Source organism: Acytostelium subglobosum, assembly GCF_000787575.1.
Source record: "Acytostelium subglobosum LB1 DNA, scaffold: scaffold5, whole genome shotgun sequence".
Taxonomy (NCBI): Eukaryota; Evosea; class Eumycetozoa; order Acytosteliales; family Acytosteliaceae; genus Acytostelium; species Acytostelium subglobosum.
The window spans coordinates 868,039-890,388 of record NW_012236527.1 but is presented as its reverse complement, the minus strand read 5'-3'; the positions used below and the strand labels follow the sequence as shown (position 1 = coordinate 890,388).

At 44.5% G+C, this 22,350-nt stretch overlaps 9 protein-coding genes across 9 annotated transcripts; 4 read left to right on the top strand and 5 right to left on the bottom strand.

Annotated features, from left to right (window-relative positions):
* Window positions 1–22: 22 nt before the first annotated feature.
* On the top strand, window positions 23–481 carry SAMD00019534_031290 (hypothetical protein; the record flags this gene model as incomplete). Its single annotated transcript, XM_012901262.1, has 2 exons — window positions 23–197; window positions 273–481. The coding sequence occupies 2 exons, from the start codon at window positions 23–25 to the stop codon at window positions 479–481; spliced, it is 384 nt and encodes a 127-aa protein (XP_012756716.1).
* Window positions 482–1,996: 1,515 nt separating this feature from the next.
* Window positions 1,997–2,362, top strand: SAMD00019534_031280 (hypothetical protein; the record flags this gene model as incomplete). The annotated part of the gene is made up of 1 exon (XM_012901261.1): window positions 1,997–2,362. One exon carries the CDS (start codon window positions 1,997–1,999, stop codon window positions 2,360–2,362), a length of 366 nt encoding a protein of 121 aa, XP_012756715.1.
* A 230-nt stretch (window positions 2,363–2,592) lies between these two features.
* SAMD00019534_031270 (hypothetical protein) lies at window positions 2,593–3,455 on the bottom strand (the record flags this gene model as incomplete). Its single annotated transcript, XM_012901260.1, has 5 exons — window positions 2,593–2,656; window positions 2,758–2,938; window positions 3,031–3,103; window positions 3,181–3,264; window positions 3,390–3,455. The coding sequence occupies 5 exons, from the start codon at window positions 3,453–3,455 to the stop codon at window positions 2,593–2,595; spliced, it is 468 nt and encodes a 155-aa protein (XP_012756714.1).
* Window positions 3,456–4,265: 810 nt separating this feature from the next.
* SAMD00019534_031260 (hypothetical protein) lies at window positions 4,266–7,548 on the top strand (the record flags this gene model as incomplete). The annotated part of the gene is made up of 3 exons (XM_012901259.1): window positions 4,266–4,953; window positions 5,024–6,472; window positions 6,548–7,548. 3 exons carry the CDS (start codon window positions 4,266–4,268, stop codon window positions 7,546–7,548), a joined length of 3,138 nt encoding a protein of 1,045 aa, XP_012756713.1.
* Window positions 7,549–7,611: 63 nt separating this feature from the next.
* On the bottom strand, window positions 7,612–9,261 carry SAMD00019534_031250 (hypothetical protein; the record flags this gene model as incomplete). The annotated part of the gene is made up of 4 exons (XM_012901258.1): window positions 7,612–8,280; window positions 8,350–8,474; window positions 8,555–9,134; window positions 9,205–9,261. 4 exons carry the CDS (start codon window positions 9,259–9,261, stop codon window positions 7,612–7,614), a joined length of 1,431 nt encoding a protein of 476 aa, XP_012756712.1.
* Window positions 9,262–11,216: 1,955 nt separating this feature from the next.
* Window positions 11,217–13,829, top strand: SAMD00019534_031240 (hypothetical protein; the record flags this gene model as incomplete). Its single annotated transcript, XM_012901257.1, has 6 exons — window positions 11,217–11,519; window positions 11,646–11,941; window positions 12,028–12,464; window positions 12,544–13,010; window positions 13,081–13,397; window positions 13,466–13,829. Coding segments are annotated over 6 exons (2,184 nt in total), but the record flags the coding sequence as incomplete, so codon positions are not given.
* Window positions 13,830–13,878: 49 nt separating this feature from the next.
* Window positions 13,879–17,375, bottom strand: SAMD00019534_031230 (hypothetical protein; the record flags this gene model as incomplete). The annotated part of the gene is made up of 5 exons (XM_012901256.1): window positions 13,879–14,520; window positions 14,599–16,053; window positions 16,192–16,692; window positions 16,778–17,012; window positions 17,095–17,375. 5 exons carry the CDS (start codon window positions 17,373–17,375, stop codon window positions 13,879–13,881), a joined length of 3,114 nt encoding a protein of 1,037 aa, XP_012756710.1.
* Window positions 17,376–17,695: 320 nt separating this feature from the next.
* On the bottom strand, window positions 17,696–20,785 carry SAMD00019534_031220 (hypothetical protein; the record flags this gene model as incomplete). Its single annotated transcript, XM_012901255.1, has 4 exons — window positions 17,696–17,772; window positions 17,841–19,455; window positions 19,522–20,665; window positions 20,757–20,785. 4 exons carry the CDS (start codon window positions 20,783–20,785, stop codon window positions 17,696–17,698), a joined length of 2,865 nt encoding a protein of 954 aa, XP_012756709.1.
* A 1,111-nt stretch (window positions 20,786–21,896) lies between these two features.
* On the bottom strand, window positions 21,897–22,325 carry SAMD00019534_031210 (hypothetical protein; the record flags this gene model as incomplete). Its single annotated transcript, XM_012901254.1, has 1 exon — window positions 21,897–22,325. The coding sequence occupies one exon, from the start codon at window positions 22,323–22,325 to the stop codon at window positions 21,897–21,899; it is 429 nt and encodes a 142-aa protein (XP_012756708.1).
* Window positions 22,326–22,350: the final 25 nt, after the last annotated feature.

Sequence of the window (22,350 nt, the reverse complement as noted above, 5' to 3'; positions counted from 1 at the left end):
GACATGTCGTGGCCTCAACACAATGTTTAGATATAATGGATCATACGTGGATGTCTGCAACTACTGTGACCTTGACCCCAGATACACATCACCGCCCGCATCGTCATCCAGCAGCAAAGTGCCATCGTACATCTTCTACGTCATACCAATCGTCGCCATCTTTGTCATTGCAGTGGCCGCCAGCTTATACCGCGCGCGTAGGAACAGGATCAGAAATGCCAAGACACACACAACACAATTAGTACATATACAACAACAACCAACTACAATAGTGATGACACAACAATCAGTGGCACCTTCATTTGGCAATGGATACGACTATCAGCCCAATCAGCTACAGGGCATGCCTGCGGCCTATCCCGGAGCATACCCACAACCCGGTGGCGTGTACCCACCTGGTACTTACGGAGCGCCAGCATACCCATACGCTCAGCCACCAGCCATCGCCTCAGCGCCACCCATCCAACAGGCGCCATACTAGTTTAAGCAACCAGATCTAATAAAAATATGTAATTTTAAATGGTATCCTGGAATCTTGATTTGTCCTGATCAGGGACCGCATTTGGAGTGATGGGGAACAAAAAAAAAAAAAAAAAAACCAGTCCTCCTTTGGATTGAGGAATCCTCAATGATTGAATCAATCCATCAATCAATCAATCAACCCATAAGATGACGTATTATGATTGGTCATATCTATTATTATCAATTGTATACTATTATTATATAAATATGAAGACCAATAATCATAAATTTATTATTTTATTTATATTCTATATTTTATTAATTGTTGGTCAAGTTAATGGTCGTAAAGGATGTTGTATTGGAACTATTTATTGTATATCAACACCAATATATGAGGACTCAAATATTGATACTAAATGTATTGGTGAGAAATACCAATATGTGACAATCGATGCCCAAATATTTAAATATTGTGAAGATTGCTACTCAGTTCCAAAGAATAATAATCTAGTCGATCCTCCTCCTCAAACAAGCCCTAAAATTGGAGGGGCACCAGTCTATGCCTATGCTATGATACCAGTAGTATTCATATTTGTATCAATATTAGTTTTTCTACTTAAAAGAGGATCTTGTCGCAGGAGGCAAAGTACCAAAAAGATCGATCAGGATATGTCAACTCAAGAATCCCGAGATGAAGATATCCAAATGAAAACTCAAGTTACTGTTGTATCCTCTGATGGTCACGATGGTGACAACAAAAAAATCAAAATCAATACCTCCAAAGATATAGAGATTGATTGTTCCCAATCAATTGATGGAATCATCCCGTCTTCAACTACAACAAATCAAGATACCACATCAAGTCATCAAACATTATGATGATGTCAACCCAGGATCATAGATAATAAATAATACATATTATTGCATACTTACTTGGGACTACAGGACAAAATAAGGTGATAGGTCTTTGGAAGATGGGATGATGATTTTGGTTTGGGGGTGATGATTTATATCTTGATCGAGATTCAATGAACGAAACAACACACAAGCATGATTGTGTGTTTGAACGAAGTGGGGTGTCGTTCACAAAATTGTGTGACTATGATGTATTGTGTTGTTTTGGTTGGACGTCATCCAACCCCCGCCCTAGTCTACAAGGACAAGCCTACAACTTATCTTAACATAAGCAAACAAGTCACGAACATATAAATATTCATTCATGAATATGTTATCTCAATCAACCAATCAACCAAACAATCAATCATATAACAAACAATCACAAACAACTTCGAGAATGAATAATAATAATATATTATTTGTACTAGTAGTAGTTATTGCAACAACTTTAGTTGGAACAGCATCAGCATCATCAGACCCATGTTGTGTTGGAATGTTTGAATGCTCGGGCAAGCCGTATTATGGATCAAGCATTTCAGAACCAAAATGTACAGGCTTCAATCAATACAGTAATATTTATACAAGTGTCCAGGTATGCGATTCCTGCACATTACAGATCAACTCGCCAGGCATTATCATGATCGTGTTTGTGATCGCAGTGGTCGTCGTCGTCATTGTGGTCATCGTCATGCTCTGCCAGCGTCATCGTCGCAAGAAGTACAGCGGCGGTGTCGTCCACACCACAACAGTGTTGCAGCCAGGCATGACCGTCATGCAGCCGCAGCCAGTGATGATGACAACGATGCATCCACAACCAAATGTCACCTATGAGATGTATCCACCGCAGCAGCCTCAACCACAGCCAGGCTATCCCTATCAGCCAGCACAACATCCACCAGCTGGCTACTACGCACAGCCACCTCCAGGTGCAGCCTATCCACCACAACAGACACAAGAGCAATACTACGCACAGCCACCTCCAGGTGCAGCCTATCCCACATAGTCAGCAGTAAACATTATATGACTAGAGTCACACATGACATACTTGACTTGACTCTCTACTCTCTGTCTCGCTTCCGCTGTTCCTTTGTGGAAACCCTCGTTGAAGAGGAGCAGTGCGCTTCTCTCTCTCGAGGTTGTATTATTAATAAACATGTACACAGGACTGGCTGACACTTATGATGCCAGACAGCCTGGCTTGCCAAGGTATATCTTTCCTCTCTCTCTATCTGTCTACTTGGGTAAGTATGACTTGGCCTGCGCTAGTATCTTCTTTTCGTACTCCTTCTTGTTCTTCCTATTGTATTGTTTGAATGAATGAATGAATGATTGATTGATTGGGACGCGTCAGTGACAGGAACATAATGATCAGCTGAAGAATGAGTGATGACCACTTACTCATAAACAGTGATAGCAGTTGAAGCTGGACTTAGTGGATTCGGATTATCCAACAAGTCTTGTATTCCAATCAGAATCTGTTTTACTGTGATCGATGGCTTCCAATCATTACCAATGATTGATAGACAAATATCGCCATTTGAGAATACATTGGGATGGAAGAATCCTGCAGGGAATGAACCTATATTCATGTTGTTGTTGTTGTTTGATGTTAGAGTCTACTGAGCATACTCAATCACTCGATTGATCAACATAACCTAATCTATAACCTACAAAGTGGGGACTTTGCTGGATAATCATTTGAGAATACTAGAGTGACTGGGTATACACCATTCTCCCATGCAGTCTAATGTTGTTGTGTCAATAGTAAGTAAGTTAATGAAAGAACTAGATGTCTGATGATGATGTTGATGATGTACATACACCTTTCTTTCCAGGTACTCCACAATCCCATCTATTCAAATTGGTTGAGCCATCAGCGTTAGAGGCTGGTCTTGCAAAGAAGTCCTGTTTTGGTTATTCATTCATTCATTCATATCAAGTGAACATGTTATGTTGTTGGTTAATGTTTGTTCATTGCCCATCATTCATTCATTGTTCATTCATTCAAAGGTTTGTTCATTCAAACATACAGGTGGATGATCCTTTCTCCACGACTTTCTCTCCTCAGCTAACCTTGCAAGTGCTACATCTGCCATTTTATCTATCTATCCTAATATCTGTTCACAGTCTACTAACAATGAACTGTTGTTTGTTCAAACACAACAGAACTCAGTCTTCACCACAACTTCATTTTTTTGAGTTGTGAACGAACAAAGATTGTATCTTTAGATGTATTATTATTTGTATCCATTTAGATTGGATAATTACTTACTTACTATTGGATTTCAATGATCAATGATGATGTCAACACTACAATGACTCATCAAGTTTCTTTAATCCATTCAATCAAACCAAATCCCAATTTACTTTGTGGGGAGATATAGTAATACGTTGAAATCCCGAGTAAATAGGATTGATCATATGATTCATCATTGCTACTTACTCATCATCATCAAGGTAATATTGGTTGAACAGGCAATTGAATTGAATTGGAATTGAATGTAAAGGTCTAAAGTCAAGGAGAGACGCGAAGGGTGCCACGCAAATAGAGAATCCCAAACACACACCGACCCCACCAACTTGGTCTTAAAAAGGAAATGGATATCAAGTCTGGCACACACGACACACTCCCATCTTCCAAAGCAATTTCATACAACTTCTTGTCTCTATCTATCTCACTTCACTTATTCATTCACACATATACAACATAACATACACACAAACATAACAAACATATATCTCAACAACAAAACAAGTAATAATATTATTAATTTAAATATTATTGATTAACCATTACATCGAACATCGATAGATAGAGATAGAGATATATAGACAGAACGAATAAGAAGTAGGAGTATTACTTTGAGCGAGATAGATATACAGTACTGAGAGAGAGAGAGGAGGAGATGAATTACGTGGAGAAGTTATTCGACGAGGTGCACTTTGCATTCAAGTTGAATGCTGCCACACTCAGTGGTGCCATTGATATATTGGTAGTGCCACAGACAGACGGCTCACTCAAGTGTACACCATTTCATATCAGATTCGGCAAGTTGCAGCTGATCTCATCGTCAGAGAAGATCATCTCAATCTATGTCAATGCTCAAAAGACCGACTTGCAGATGAAGTTGGGCCACGCTGGTGAGGCATTCTTTGTCGAGGAGACAGAGGAGCCTGTGCCATCCATCCTGGCGACGTCGCCCATTACGTCGCCCAAGCAGTCGCGAGCAGCCGCTTCAAAAAAGTCCACTGAGGAGCTGTTGCCAGAGTTCCAGGCGACTAGGATCATGTACAAGCCGCCCGTCATTCAACAGACCACCACCACAACAATGACCACGACCACAACGACAACGACAACAATCAACAATTTGGAGCCCTCAGAGATGAGGCCTCTTACATCAGCCATCGAAGAGATGATCATCAAGCAGAAGGGACAACAACCTCACGTAAACAACAACAACAACAACCCATTGCCAGCAATCACCACAAACAATATTCTAAGCAAGAGTGCCAACTCTGCTCTTCACATCACGCCCTCCAGCTCGGCCTCGACCACCGCACCATCCTCTCCAACGACAAGTTCCATCAAGAAGGGTATGTGATAGGTCCCTTGCTCCTCAAGGACTCGTTCGCCCATACTAACACTCGTTCACAGCACTTACAGGATCACCTCTAAAGAGAACATCATCACCAGTGTTCTTTGAAGGCTCGGAGGATATCACATTGGACTCACCAATCAATAGTTATATTATCAACTACGAGTCTGAGACTCCAATCGACACACCTATTGGATCGCCGTCAGAGATCAATGTCACCACGCCACCACTGGAGAACAGCCCGCCCAACTCTAGCGCTCGCAAGCTGTCGGACAGCCACGACTCGGTCGTCAACTCGGACTCAGAGTCGGAGCAAAAGGTCGGCTTCTGGCGTTGGGGAGGTCTGCCGAAGTTCATTCGAGGCAAGACGACCAACGCAACGGCGGCAGCATCGCCGCCCTCGTCCAACACAACCAGCCCCCAACAGACGAACAGCCACATCACATCGCCAACGGCATCAATCACTGTAACATCAACCTCGACCGAGGCAACAATAACACAGCAACAACAGCAACAGCAGCTCACCAGCGATCTGAGCGACACCACTGGCGTCCTGGTCGAGAGCAACACAACGACCAGTGCAGCCATCGTGGAGGCCACCCTCGAGGCGGGCGAGTCCGGTGGCGAGCAGGAGACCAAGTCTTGGGGCAAAGCGGCCTTCAAGAAGATCTTCAACAAGCGTGAGACTTCGGCGGCTACATCAACAGCAGCTGTTGTCGAGCCCACCTACCTTGTGAAGCCTCCAACCGAGCCTCCTCAATCCATGGACAATCTGGACACGGGCGCAGAGCCTCAGATCTTCCATTTCGAGGAGGATGAGCATGATATACATGATCAAAAGAATGATTCCTCGTCGGAGGAGCAGCATCAGCAGAGACCTAGGAAGCCACAGAAGCAACAGCAACAACAGCAGCAGCAGGAAAGAGTGCAAGAGGTACCCGACAAGGATGATCGACTCGATCAGTACAGTGCCAATCGTTTACTGATGACAATGTCCACAAACAATGAGCAGAGCTACGCATCGATCGTCAAGGGATTGGATGAGCAGGGCGGTGACTCATTGCCACCTTTGATCCCTATATCCGACTCAATGGAGAAGCTGTCGGACATTGTAGACGACGCCGACTTCCCACCCCTGGCCGCATCCAGGACGCCCAACAGACCTGGCCGCCCAGCAAGAGGACAGATGCACGCCCAGCTGTCACTGTGCGGACACTTGATCCTCGACAGGAACCTGCAGTCAGAGCCAGAGGAGCGAGAGCGCTTCTTCCAGGAGCACATCGTCTCGCATGAGCAGCTGTGTTCCGATGTGGCCCTGTTCAAGAACCCACACCTTGTGGCCAAGATCGAGTCTGAGTACTACCCTTGGACGATCGCTGGTCACTACATCATGTCACACCTCGTTTTCAATCGTCCGCTGTCCGTCGAGGCGTTAGAGTCGCTTAGGAAGAAGGACAAGGAGGAGAGGACCGCTGCCAAGACGGCCGCGCCACCAGGTAGCAGCAGACACTCTTGGAGTATGAAGAGCTGGCTCCCAAGTTGGAAGTCTAACGAGGACAAGCAAGCAACTTCATCTAACAAACAACAGATAGTCAATGGAAAGCAACAAGATGTAGCTCACAACAACAAAGTACACCAACAGATGATTGAGGGACAATCAAGCAATCTTCCAATCGTCGTCTCTCCACCACTTCAATCAAAGCAGATTGTTCAACAACAGCCAAACCAACAGCTTGTACAGACGACTCCACCAAGCATGCCACCTCACTCGTACGTCAAGAAGTCACTGCGACCAACATCAGCCCAACTTAAATCACTGGGCCTGAAGAAGGGGGTCAACACAATCACCTTTGTAGTATCGAGCACACTGCAGGGCACGAGAGAGTTGACGGCGTCCATCTACCTGTGGGACAACGACTCCAAGATCGTCATCTCAGATATCGACGGAACAATCACCAAGTCCGACGCACTTGGACATCTGCTGCCGGCCTTTGGCAAGGACTGGTCGCACATTGGCGTTGCCGAGCTCTACTCCAACATCAAGGAGAATGGCTACCAGATCATGTATCTTTCATCTCGTGCCATTGGTCAGGCGGGCATCACGCGTAACTACATCAGCTGGGTTAAGCAGACTTCTGCGTCCAACCTACAGAACGATCCACAGATGCCATCGTGGTCGCTGCCGGCAGGCCCGGTGTTCATGTCACCGAACCGTCTGCTCACATCGTTCAACCGCGAGGTCATTAAGAAGAACCCCGAGGAGTTCAAGATCGCCTGTCTGCAGGACATCCAGAACATCTTCCCTCCCGGCTACTCGCCATTCTATGCCGGCTTTGGCAATCGATCGACGGACGTTGCCGCGTACAGCTCGGTGGGCATCCCGGCCGGCAAGACATTCACGATCAATCCCAACGGCATCATCAACACGTCCAACAACACGTACAACAAGTCCTACACCAAGCTCAACGATCTTGTGCAGGACATGTTCCCAAGCATCACCTCGGGCAGCAAACACATCGATGAGCAATGGAACGAGTATCACTATTGGAAGAAGAAGTCGATCATTCCACTAGACAAGTTAGAGCCATTATAATCAACAATATTAAATGGACGAAGTATATATATATTGATAATGTACCTTTATATTGTTCGCTCGCTAGCTGGTTCGTTCCAAGGTTGGCCACATCAATGATAATGTCTTATTCAATCTTATTACTATTGTCTGTTGACTTGTTACACTGTCCAATGATACGTCTGAGTGGAGATTGAATTGACGACACACCTTGGCGCCACCATGTTGTTCAAGGTATGTTATTGACAAGTCCTTACCCTTGCCATCATCATCAACAACAACTTGCAGAGTATCCTTCAATAACATTGACTCTCCAATATGAATGATTATCCAGATCTTCTCATGTGTCTGTCTATACAAGTACGATGGGAACATTGAGGTAGCCTCCACATTGGTAGTAGAGAATGGTAGAGTATCTTGTGACATGTCTATCATCAATTCCTTTCGCTTGATCATGTCCAAGGTGTCCTCATGATGGTGAACATGGTCACTGCCATGATGTGAGTGATCTCCAGATTGTTGAGAATGGGAATGAGAATGTGAATGATCTTCCAAGACAGTGGCAGTGATTGTCAATAGTTTGGTCCTTTTGTTGAACTTGGTAATGATGTTGTCTTCGTCGATCTTGTGATGGAATGTGTATTGCATGTTATAGCGATGGTCTGGCTCTTGAAGAACAAGTTGTTGATCAATGACCTCGATGTATAAGTTTGTGATTGATTCCAGCCTTGACAATAATATCTCCAATTTGATCTTTGTTGGTATTATTATTGGATTGGTTATTGATTGATTGTTCTCATCCAGTTTGATTATGGTATATACTGGTATGATTGTTCCATCCTCATTCACTGTCTCCTTTGCCGCTGGCTCATCCATAACAACCTCTGGCTCTGGCAATATCGAAACTACCATCTCTCTCTTGAAGCTCTTCTTTGATATCTTGTATGCTACATTGATTGGATGAGAGTGAGTGATTGATTGATTGGTTGGAATGATTCCAGAATGATTGAGTGATGGGCACACTCACCTGCGATGTTTAGTGATTCGCCTGTCGACTGATGGATGGCCTTGACAGCAGTTTGAACAAGTAATCGATTTAGTCCTCTGTTCTTCATTGCTTCGTTGTAGGTCTCAGTAGCATAGACGATGTGATAGACATTGAATATATTGCTAGCATATGATGACTTTTGTTGTTGTAGAGGGAATAGTGCATGAGGTATGATCCAACCTTGATTGTCTGTAGTTGAAGCAGGTTCTATCGAGTAGTAATGTGACACCATAACATATACAACATCATGTCTATTACTATGTGTCTTGATACAGAATGCAGGTGATGTTATAACACTCTTTGTTGGCAAGTCGTTCAATGATGTTGGTGGTGTTGGCGTCTGAGTCTGCGTGGTCGTAGTTGTCGTCGTCGATGTCGATGTTGAGGATGTACTTGTACTTGTAGAAGTACTGGTACTTGGGACTACATTGGCAGTCTGTGTGATTGTGTCCGATTCATTGTTGTTATCTTTGTTAAACTGTTGTACTTGTTCATAGTACTCGACCAAGGTCGACATTATCTTTGTGTCCTTGAGTGCATTGGTCAAGTCGCGGTATTCCTAAAGTTCATACATTCAACTTCATTAGTTACGTTTGTTTGATTGATCTAGCATATCATGTATATATTACATTTGCACTTAACTCCTTCAAGTTGTTATTGTCATCATCACTGTCATCGTCGTCCATGTTATAAGTTCATCCAAAGGTTGAATGAATGAAATGAAAACCCCTCACTTTGAAAGACACTTGATGATGTTCACGCTCAAGAGATAATGAGATAGAGATAAACTCAGGATGGATACATTACAGATACCATTATTAAAGATTATTGCATTAATGTTACCAACTAATGAAGATAGGATCGTATTGTCATTGGTTTGTCGTCGATTATTTGAACAACGTCATAGGTACATCATGTTTACAGATGATAGTCTACCATTATATTGCGAGTATATTGGCAACAACAATGACAACAGGAAAGAGAAGAAAGAACAGATTATGTTAAGATCATATAAAGATATTATACATAATCAAATATATAATACCAAGATGTTAAACATCATTGTATACACGAATGATTCACCATTCGAACAACATCATGCCTCAGGTTATGATGTTCGCTACTCTATTCCATCTTGGATAAGAAAACAGATCATCAACAACAACAACAATAATAACATTCAATGGATACAAGAAATATTGGCATTTAATAATATACGATCAATCAAGTTCTGGGATTGTGAACTAGAACCATTTAGCAAGCCATTCTGGGATGGCATCAAGGACTTCTTGTTAGAGATGGCCTCGCGCTCAGTCTTCATTTCATTCAAAGGTTCATTACAATCAATGTCACAAGTGAACACTGTGAGGAAGATGAATGTGAAGCCACCACATGGATGGGCAAGGCCATCACGAGACAACAATTACTTCCCAAGTAGTTTGACCTCACTTAAGCTCCAAGGCTTCTCATTCAATTCATCCTTGGTCGAGCTGGGCATACCAGATACTCTTCATACACTCAACATTGAACAATTGTATGAATGGAACTATCCCATCACTCCTGGAAGTCTGCCCAAACATCTGAAATCAATCACATTCTCAGAGGCATTCAATCAATCAATCAACAAAGATAATTTGCCAGCAACATTGGAGTCGATTACTTTTGGTAATGCATTCAATCAACCTATTAACAACCTGCCAGCAAGCATCACCTACATTTCTGTTGGCGACGAGTTCGATCAACCCATCGACTTCAATGGACCCTCGTTGCGAACATTAATCTTTGGATCGCAAGCTCAATTCCAGCCGACTATCACCCTCCCTGCGCTCACAGAGCTGTCAATCTCGCTTGTGTTCTCAACAACCAATGTAAACACAATATCATTGATCACCTCCAAGATATTCCCCAAACTCGCATCACTTCGCCTGCATCAGTACTCTGAGACGAGTTGGCGGTCAACTTTAGAGCTGGGCTCACTCCCATCCACTCTAAGGACGCTCACAACCACTGCGCATGGACCACTAGGTTCGTTTCCAGAGGGCCTCACGACTTTGTCTCTTAGATGCCGCGATAGTTTTGAGACCAAGATCAGAGCTGGCACACTGCCCGCCTCACTCAAGTCTCTACATCTATTCGGTTACAAACACCCATTTGACCAGAATGATCTTTTACCATCATCCATTACAGATTTATATATTGCAGGCAATTGTTGTCAACTTCCAATGAGTGTACCATTATCACTGCGCAGGTTATTTTATCGTGGAGTCAATCTTTCCAATTTAGAAACAATACTTAAAACTGATACATTGATTGATTTGGACTTGAACAGTAATGCCATCTCACTCAAACTTCGTCGAATCAATCATACACTCTTCCTCAGCTCATCACAATCAATAGCCAGCTATGGATTCATTAACATTTCCACAATCTTTTCCAAGTTACGTTGATTCCAAATAAACAATCAATTTCCACTTGGAAATCAACGAAGTTCAAGTTGTACACAAATTTGAATTTTGGCGCCTTTGACAATATTTGAAACAGTCGTTCTCACTTTGACCACAAGTGATAAGATTGCATTGAATCACAAATATATGATATATTCCTCAACATTACTAGTAGTAGGAAGAAAGAAAGATAGGAACGAAGCAAGAGAGACATGTCAGGTTGGGACGAAGGAAGAGTATTCATCAGTGGAGGAGGTGGATTCGGTGGACTACAAGCACAGAATGAATTGGCTGCTGCTGCCGCTGCAGTTCAGGAGAAGTTCTTAAAGTTCATACGTGGATGGAAGAACCAAGACAACTCATTCATCTATCGTGAGCAATTGACACAGAGATACAACCTCGAGCAATACTATCTCGAGGTCAACATTGAGCATCTATCTCAATTCGATGCAAACCTCACTCATCACCTCATGACCAAGCCCAATGATGTCATCCCTCATGTATGTATTCTAATCACTGGGATGGGACTATCCCATTCGATTGATCATTCAATTACTCATACTCATTCAATCACTCATACTCACATACTCAACCATTCAATCAATCAATCAATCAAACTAATGTAGTTTGAGAGAGCTGCAAAGGAAGCAGTACACAAGATGAAGTATAATATGGACATTACAGAGATCAATGACATACAGGTACTATTTATAAGTAGTCAGGAGCCATCATCAATCAGAACATTGAAAGCAAGTCATATTGCACGTCTGGTCAGGATACCTGGAATAGTGATCTCAGCATCAAGAACACAGCCAAGACCCGTCAGGCTTGTTGGCAGATGTAGGTCATGTGGCCATGACCTCGTAGTTGACGTACCACCCGGTATCACAGTCAGTCCCTTGCCCCTTGTCTGTGAGAAATCGTATGATCGTCAGGATTGGAACCATCCCATTCAATCAATCATTCTCTGATCACACACTTACCCTACCCTTACCCATCCCACTATAGCCTAAGAGATGGAACACAGTGCGGAAACAACCCATACTACATTATGTCAGACAAGAGCAAGTTTGTCAATCAACAGATATTGAAGCTACAGGAGAGTCCTGATAGTATACCTACGGGTGAGATGCCAAGACATATCCAATTGACGTTGGATAGATGTTTGGTCGAGAGAATCACACCTGGAACACGTATATCAGTGTTGGGCGTGTTTGGCATCTACCAAGGTATTGGTGGCAGGAAGAAGGAGGTAGCGGGTTCGGCAACCATTCGTCAGCCATACGTCCGTGCACTTGGTATCACATCGGACACTGACAAGGGTGGAAGGTCCAACTACTTCTTCACGCCCAAGGAAGAGGATGCGTTCAAACAATTCTCCAAACGAGCCGACCTCTATGAGCACATCTCAAGCAACATTGCACCATCAATCTATGGACATGGAGGTATGTGTTGTACTTCCTCTTCCTGATCAATGATGATGGAGCCATTCCACTCACCATCCCTCCCCCATCCCAAACACAGACATCAAAAAGGCCATCACTTGCCAACTGTTTGGAGGCTCACTCAAGAGATTGCCTGACAAGATGAGATTGAGAGGCGATATCAATCTGTTGTTGCTTGGCGACCCTGGAACAGCAAAGTCACAGCTGTTGAAGTTTGTCGAGAAGGTCGCACCGATCTCAGTGTACACGTCTGGAAAGGGCAGTAGTGCAGCCGGTCTAACAGCATCGGTGATCCGTGAGCCATCCACCGGTGAGTACTACCTGGAGGGTGGTGCAATGGTCGTGGCAGACGGTGGTGTGGTCTGCATCGATGAGTTTGACAAGATGGATGTCAACGATCGTGTGGCCATTCACGAGGCCATGGAACAACAGACCATCTCCATTGCCAAGGCAGGCATCACAACCATTCTCAACTCTCGCACATCGGTACTGGCGGCAGCAAACCCTGTCTTTGGTCGATACGATGATTTGAAGTCAGCCGGAGAGGTAAGTAATTTCCATCACTCACTCAATCAATCAATCAACTCACTCACTGGAACTATTCCGATCAATGTAGAACATCGACTTCCAAGCAACAATCCTTTCTCGTTTCGATATGATCTTCATTGTGAGGGACCCTCGTAATATGGCCAGGGATATGAAGATCGTTGACCATGTGTTGCGAATCCATCAACAAGGCGCCAACGTCAAATCGGACAATGGCCAGTTTGATAACTTCCTCAAGAAGTACATCTCATATTGTCGCAGTCGTTGTAGTCCAAGATTGTCAGACGATGCCATCGAAGCACTCAAGAATCACTATGTATCCGTTCGTGCCACAGTCAGGATGCAACAAGATGAAGGTCAAGCCGCAGCCATCCCAATCACTATAAGGTATGACTCGACACTCTTTCATTCCATCACTCATTTCAATCACTAACCTTGATCCAATCATTTTCCAGACAACTGGAAGCCATTGTTAGAATATCCGAGTCCTTGGCAAAGATGTCTTTGTCAAACAATGCCACGATCACTCATGTGATGGAAGCTATTAGATTGTTCACAATCTCAACATTCGACGCCATCACCACTAATAATGCAGTGGGAGAGACATTGACTCCACAGATATTACAAGAGGTGTTGGAGGCAGAGACACTGATCAAGCGTAGATTGCCCATCGGCTCCAAGTCCAGCACCAAGAAGATCGTGTCTGAGCTCTCTGGCAAGGTCTCCTCATTCTCCATTCGCAAGGCATTGGACATCCTCGTCAAGAGAGATGAGTTTGAGTATCGCTTCCAAGGCAAGATCATCCAAAGAAAGTCCTAATAATAATTATAAATGCATCATGTATATATATTATATATTCGCCAATTCTTTATTTCTTCTTGTTGGTCGCTTGGGCTTTGGCAGCTGTCTTGGCTGGAGCTGGCTTGGATGAAGCTGACTTGGCTGGAGCTGGCTTTGGCGCGGCGTTTGGAGCAGGCTTGGCTGGTGTCTTGGCAACCTTTTGGGCGGTCGATGCTGATGTTGATGTTGTAGTAGTTTGCTTCTGTTGTTGGGCCTGATGTTGCTTCAGCTTGAGCTCCTTCTCATTCAACTTTTTGTCAACCTGTGCTTTGACTCGCTGGAGGTGTGTCAGCTTCTTCTTGAGTGACATCTGTCGTTCATAGTCTCTGATGTCCTCAAAGTAAGAGTTGAATGACACCTTGTCCGCCTCTACTTCCTCCGCCTTTGACGTTATGCTGCTGAGGAAATTGGATGGCTCTGTTTGGGTGGGGATAATAAATATTTCTATCTCTCTCTTGTTCTTGGTCTTCTGGTTATTGAGCTTCTTCAATCTGTTCTCCAATGGATGCTCCTTGGGCGTTTGAATTGGTGGATTGAAGCCTCCCTTGGAGTTATCATACAGCTGATATATCTCTGCTGGTGACTTGTCTCTGTGTACCTGTGCCGCTGATGTCTCATTGAATGACAAGAATCTCTTAATGATTGGCTCGAATTGTGGATGCCAATGATTCTGTTTGTTTGATTGAATCGAGTGAGTTAGTGATCGATCTTCTTTCATTCAATCATGATGTCATCATGAATAACATACATAGAAGAAGGTCAATTCCCAGAGAGTTGATGAGAATGGGTTGCAATGATCTGGATCGGGTGTCTCTCCATTGTACTCGCCAGAGTGGAATGAGTTGTCATTCTCGATGAGTCTTTGAACACGTGGATGTCCAACAAAGAGTACTTTGCACAGTGAGATGAATGCCAGTGCGACATGTGGTGGTAGCGCAGTGGAGATGGTCGCCATACGCTTAATGAATGCTGCAACACGATCGATTGCTGTCTGTTTCCTCTCTCCAAGCATTCCCTGGAAGGCATTGACTGCCGCCAGACAATTGTGTTGCTCACGTGGTAGCACCAATTGTGGAAGCAAGGAGTACACCTTGGAGAAGTAGTCCTTCAGATCGACATTGAGCGTGTGTCCATGTTGCTTGACTGTCTTGAAGGCTGTGATGGTGGCGTTCAATGCGTTACCAAGTGTGATATTGTCGCGACCAATAAGACCTGCCAGTGCTGCCAACAGGTCGCCAAGGAAGTCGACACTGATCAAATGGGCAAACTTGGCCAGACCCTCGAGCACGGAGGCCAAGGCTGGGGAGTGTGGGGCTTGCTTGATGATCCTGAAGTAGGTGATAAAGATACTCTTGAGGATCTCTGTCTGGAGGTACTTCTGCTCCTTAACTGTATACTCTGCATCGGCTTCGAACATCTCTTTCTCGAGCTTCTTGTCGGCACGCTTGTCTGAACGCTCCTTGTTGGAGAAGTGCTTCTTGCCTCTCTGGGATCTGTGGCCAAAGTTGTCAGAGGCCGCACCAAATGGATTGACCTTCTCCACAGCGTCGGACAAGTGGATTGAGTGGAAGACGCGCAGAACTGAAGGGTCCATCATGTAGTTGGTAGCCTTGGCCACATTGGAAATGCAACGGACGACTTCGAGCGAAGTGGAACCACCAGTAAGATCATTCTGGAACAGCTCAGTGATGGACTGGAGACAGAAGGCAGAGATGGACTTGTCGCGGTACACTGTGAATCGTGCGGTGAGCACTACGAGGTTGGTCTTGAAGTTGAAGTGGGGCTTGGAGACGAGCAGGGTGGCAGCCACCTTGATCACGACAAACAACATCGAAGACATGTCGCGGCTGGTGTAGTTGCCCTTCTCAATCTGGTTGGTGCGGAAGAAGGCGTTGGGACGTGGTGGACGATGCTTGGACTGGATGGCCAAGATGTTCTCTACGGTGCCCTCTAGCAGCACCAGATAGTTCTGGTAGTACTTGAGTAGCTTGCCTTCGTAGATACGCATCAACTTCATATCCTTGCTCAACTTTTGCTTCTTATCGTCCTTGTCCTTCTTATCCTCCTTATGCAATTGATTGTTAATCTTGTAGCCTGGAATGATATCCTTGAACAATGCGCACATTGACAACACAGTCAACTTCTTAATAGTCATATCAGCTTGTTTCAAGCAGATGGCGAACAAGTTGTTGAACAATGCGATCTTGATTGAGTGATTGAGTGATTGAGTGATTGAGTGATTGAGTGGGGTGGAATAGTTCCATCATGTGATTGATTGAGTTAGTGGGTTAGTCAATGTTCCAACGTCATCCATGCCTGGCCACGCCATCAATCAACATACATTCTTCTCTGGATTCTCGATGATCTTGGACGAGATCTGTGCAAGCTGGACCTTGGTCTCTTCGAGGGTCTGTTGGGAGAGGAGGAATCTCTCAGCTTCGTTGATGGGCTTCTTGCGACCATTGTCCTTGGCCTCTTCCTCTTCCTCGTTGTCACTCATCTCCATGTACTCCAACTCCTCAACATCATTCTCAGGTCCATCATCGTCAGAGTCCGAGTCTGATTCCGAATCCTCCATCTCTCCATCATCCGAGTCGTCATCGCCCTTCTTCTTTGACTTCTTCTTCTTATCCTTCTCCTTGACCTCTGGCATCATCTTTTGTTTCTTCAACTGTCTCTCCTGTTGTTGTACCTTCAACCTCTCCTGTTCCTTCTCCTTCAATATCTGTTTTGGATGCATCTCCACACCTTTCAGCTTCTCGACCTTTGTCTCTGGATTAATGATGACCTCGGTCACCCTCTTCATTGTTCCATCTGCACCCTTTGTAGGTAGTAGTTTCCTCTGTATCCATGGTCATTGTGTAAGTCATTCATTCATTCATTCTCGTTCAAACAATCAATGATTGATTGGGGATGGGGATACGTACGACAATGTCTTGATTCTCGAATGAACGATGTCCACGTGATTCAACAAACTCTTTCTCGAGTTGGTCGTTGTTCTCATCCATATCTTCATCATCTTGGTCTTCTTCATCTTGTTCATCCTCTGACTCTGTGCCATGATCATACTCATTATCATTCTCCAACTTCCTCTTCATACCAAATGCTTTAGTCAGACCCTCCTTCTCCATCTGCTTTGATAATGATAAGTGAAGATTCTTACTATATATCATTGATTAAAAGTAAGTTAGTAACAGTTCATCATTCAATCAATCAATCAATCAATCATCACAAACAAACTTACTCGTTTATAATATCAGCGCTGGCGAATGATGATACATGTTGACTTGAGAAGAACTCGATTGCTTCATTATCATCAATATCATCTTTGTTGTTTGTTGTCGCTGTTGTTGTAGTTGATTTCTTCTTATTCCTGCCCTTTACTGATGATGATGATGGTTGATTTGCATCATCAAATAGATGATTGAACTCGCTTACATCATTCTCTCTTGATGAAGCATCCTTCCGCAGAACTCCACGTTCAAATGACTTTGTAACTACTGTTGTTGTCTTCTTAATAACCATATCTATCTCTTGTTATTAAATATATATATGATTGATAATGATGTATGACTTGAAGTGTTTAAAGATTGACCCCTCATTCTCTCGAGTCGTTCGTCGTCTTTTTGTTTGTTCTCAAATTAAATTCAAAAAGAAATGTTTTTGTGTGTGTGTTTGAGGTTGAGTGGACATTGGATGGTTGTGATCGAGGCATGGCGGGCACACTCACTACACACAACACTGGGTCCTAGTGTTTTATTGAATACTTGGATATATAGAAGATATATAAATATATTACAAGAAGGGTGTCCATGTCCATTCACTTCACTACTCTCTGGGCCTATCTATATCTCTCCAGTCTTTTTCTCTTCCAGAAATGAAAGGTATTCTTCATCCTTTGACATATTGTCAGTGGACATTGCTATTCCATGTATGATCGATTGATTAGTTCCAATCCAAATTTGACACAAGTATTAAGTTGGTACTTACATTCGTTAAATAAATACATATCATCACTTGGTTGAGTGCCAAGAGAACTGAAGGATACTGGTCCAGAGCCAATGTTCATGGATAGTTGGAATTTGGTGGGTCGGGTGTGGGGAGATGCACCATTGCCTTGAGATGGATCGAGCATTCCATCGACGAGGCTCGTGTTGCTAAAGTCATACGTCTGTCCAGTGATGCCAGACATCATCGGTGAGAATGTGAACGTTTGTAGCGACTTTTGAAGTGAATTGTTGTTGTTGTTGTTGTTGGAGGAGAGAGCGTTGTTGGGGACGGGCGCCGATTGATTCAAATATATCATCTGTGGCTGTTGCTGCTGCTGACCAGAGTTGTTGTTGGATTGCGATGGACTGGACACCACTGCGCCCATTGGTGGCGTCGTCGCCATGTTGGACATTGACACTGATCGCTTGGGCGTTCCGTCTGACGATGGGTGATCAGGTGATGATATGCTACCTCCGTTCTGTAGGCTGTGTGAATGATTGTTGATAAGTTGTTCAGTTTGCATTGGACCATTGGTACTCTGTTGTTGTTGTTGAGATGAGGGACTGCCAGCATTGATATTAAGTTGATTGTAACTATTATTATGTTGTTGTTGTTGCTGTTGTAGTTGTTGCGCTGGAGACTGAGGAGGTTGATGTTGTTGTGGGGTGAAAGGTGAGGGTGAGGCTTGCTCGATGGATGGTGGCGATGGTAGGTCTTGTGATGGGGACGGCTGTGTGATCTGAGGTGACTTGGCGGGTCGCTTGGTTTTGCTTGACTTGTTGGATGTTGTTGCGCTTGGAACTGTGCTTGCGCTGCCTGATAGCGCATTGTTCGGATCAGGGACACCGGATGGCGCCTCTGTTATTGATGCCTTTCTCTTCTTGCTCGACTTGCCCGTCGACTTGCCTGACGATGATCCGTCGGCTGCGGTCGCCGACGTCGATGAGTTGGACGGCAGCTCAACGTCCGTTTGTGAACTCTTGCGGTTTGTTCGTGCCTTTGGCTTGGCATTACCACTGCCACTGCCACTACTATTACTACTATTGCTGTTGTTGGTTGCGCCAGGCATTGGTGGAATTACAGGGGGAGCTTGTTGTGCGCCAGCGCCACCAGCTGGCGTTAGGGTTGGGGGTCCGGTGGCTGGCGGGACGGATCCGGATAGCGTGGCAGAAGGGATGATGTTGCCAGTCAACATATGAGGCGGCAGGCCGAATTGCATGTGTGGTGGTGGCTGTGGCTGACCCATGGCAACCATTTGGTTGGGCATCATTTGTGGGGCGATACCCGGGACGCCGCCTGGACCATGCACCATCCCCGGATGATAGGGGTAGTACATGTTGGCGGGGCCGCCCTGTGCCTGCATATGCATCAACATTGCTGGGTTGGCCGCTGCTGGATTCGGATAGAAACCATTCCATTTGCTGACTGGTGGCGTCGGGTACAGCACCTCCTGTGACGTCGACCTCTTGGCCAGCATTGCTGGAGGTTGTTGAGGTATCGATTGCTGTTGTTGCGCTTGTTGTTGTTGTTGCTGTTGTGCGGCCGCTGCACCAACCATTGATGTTGGCATCTGATCATGTGACTTCTTCTTCTTTGGAGAATGCTTGCCTGGCATCTGTATTGGCGAATATGTTAGTTAATCAATCAGCCAATCATCAGTGTGATCGATCCGGACACATACCTTAAAGTCTGGTTGTTGTTGTGGGTGTTGCTCGTGCTCGGACTTAATGGCATTGGGTGGGGAAGTGCTAGGGGTAGGGTGTTGTGCCATCGGAGGCGTCGTTATCGTCTGTGGAGGTGTCGACGCAACCACAGGTGCGTTCTGTTGATGTTGCTGCTGCTGATTCGCTGCAGTTGGTAGAGGGTGGGACTGTGAGAGGAATCCATGTTGTTGTCCAGTGGGCGCAGTCGTTGGTGTCAGTGGCGCGTGTGGTGATGCAGACGATGCAGATGTCTGTTGGAGTGTTGGCGATGCTGTTTGGCCCGGCTGAGCGGGCATGGAGAACTGGCGACCGCCACTGAATGTGCGCACCAGTCTGTGATCATTCTGAGCAGTGTACACGGGCATGCCTGGCGGCGCCCCGATCGGCTGTCCGGGGATCTGCATCGGCATGGGCATGCCCTCAAACTGTGGATGATGTTGTTGTTGTTGTTGAGCAAGAGCCTGTTGTTGTTGCTGCTGTTGCAGTTGTTGCTGCTGCTGAGTCTGTTGGGGAGTTTGAAATTGATGAGGAGGTTGGCCAACCATCTGTTGTGGATGCATGTGCAATGCTGGATTGCTCTGATTGATCTGTTGCTGTTGTTGCTGCTGTTGTTGAAGTTGATGTTGTTGATGAAGATGTTGTTGTTGTTGCAGATGTTGCTGCTGTTGTTGATGTTGTTGGTGTTGTAGGTATGCCGATTGCATTGTTTGAACTTGCTGCGGCTGAGCTGGTCGACCCATAATATGTTGCTGTTGTTGTTGATGCTGTTGTTGAAGATGTTGTTGCTGCTGAAGATGTTGCTGATGCTGTTGTTGCTGCTGCTGATGCTGCTGCTGTTGTCCCTGTACAAGTTGGGAAGCCTGAGGATGATGATGTTGTTGATGATGATTGGCGACAAGATCTAGATAGAGCTTGGAGGTGCCGTCCTGATCGTTTAGATTCCTCGAGTTGAAGTGTGGCCAGAAGGCCGTCCACCAATCATATAGAAAGCCATCCTTTGTGTCGATCACATTGATGTCCGTCACTGGTGTGCTCGTCGTATTCTTTAGCTCAGACTTGAATGCTGCGCTGCTACTGACCAGATTACACTTGACCAGATAGTCCAATATATATGCATTCAGACTTGATTTGATTGATTGATTGATTGAATGGAATGATTGAGTGAGTGTCCAGGTCATGTGACGATGTGAGTGAGTCCAGGGTGGGTACCTACGCTTGACTGTCACTCTCTGACCTTGACATATTATATTATCAGAGTTGTGATTGCCACGAGAGATGAGAGAGCTAGAGAGAGAGAAAAGGTTGTAGTAGCCCGGCTATTTATGTCTATCTATGTGCGTTAGCCAGCTAACTAACTAGCTAGTGAATACAAGTTAATGATTAATATTAAGTTGTTTGGCGCCAAACAAGTAGTGTCTCTTTAAGATCGATCGATGACGACCGATCGATTAAGTTGAGTTTGAGTGTATTATATTGGGATATGGATATATGTATGATGGTGAAGGTGATGAAGGTGATGGTTGGTTGGTCTGTTCTTAGGTGATGACTACGTTGGGATGATTCCCAATATTAATATTAAAAATAGTTTGTCGAAGGTTGTTTGCAAATTTGTTATTTTGATGTTTGGTTTGATTAATAATAATGTTTAGAAATGATGTATGAATGAATGAATGAATGAATGAATGAATGATTAGATAGAGAGAGAGAAAGAGAGAGAGCAAGATTAGGAGTTGAGAGAATGATTAATGACACCTTTATCTGCTGCTCTCCCCTCCCTTCCCCACACAACCAATTCAAATTCACACCACAGCACTCTCTTTCAGTCATAAACACACATACATTGAGAGTTGTTTTTGTTTTTAATTTATTTTTTTGATCATCGGGGTAGTACCTCTTCGCAACATGTCCACGATCCTTTGGCACGTGTTTGTTTGTTGATTTGTCTTCAACCAATCAAATTGTTTGTTGTTCCTTTATAATTAAAAATAATAATAGTAATAATAATAGTTAACTATTATTAATAATAATATGAATAATGTTTGATTGATCAATCAAACATTCTTGACCTACTTCAGTTAACGAATGAAACGAAATACTCAAGAGAGATAGGAGAAATGGCGCCTTTTTCAACATTCCAATCTCGAGATTTAAAAAATACCCCCAATGATCAGGACTCGAGTCCCGAGTCTGACTTTCATCACACGTACTGTGTTGTCCGAGAGTGATCACTGGATCATCAATCATTCAATCAACCAATCAATCAAACAAAATTGGAATGAATGATTGATGATATAAGGTTTATTCTTATATATCCTATGCCAAACTGTGCCATGCCATACCATGCTGATCGATCTTACTCTTGACCCTTCTGCTTCTCCCATGGTCTGTCCTCATATCCATAGCCAGCAGTGTCATCGCCAACGAGACGATCCTTGGTCACAAGGAGACCGCCAAGGAATGAGTGCCACATGATGCCAGAGTCACACCACATGAACAATGCAATGTCCCAGAGTAACTCGATTCCTTCGTTGCAGCTGTCGATCGAGACACAGTCGGTAATGTTGGTGATGTTGTCCACCTCCTCCAGGCTTTCTATGTCATCCAATGCCTTGCCATAGATGCGCTCGTAGACACGCGCCACCATGCAACGGAGCAGTGTGTGGTAGGCACCGCCCAACTTGAGTGCACGCTCCTTCAGCTGCTGGTACTGGCTCTCGCATGCCTGGTGGTTGTGTGGCTGCATGAAGTACTCCTCATCCTTGCGGTGAGTGATCGTGCCCATCAGTGAGTCCTTCTTGGAAAAGCGG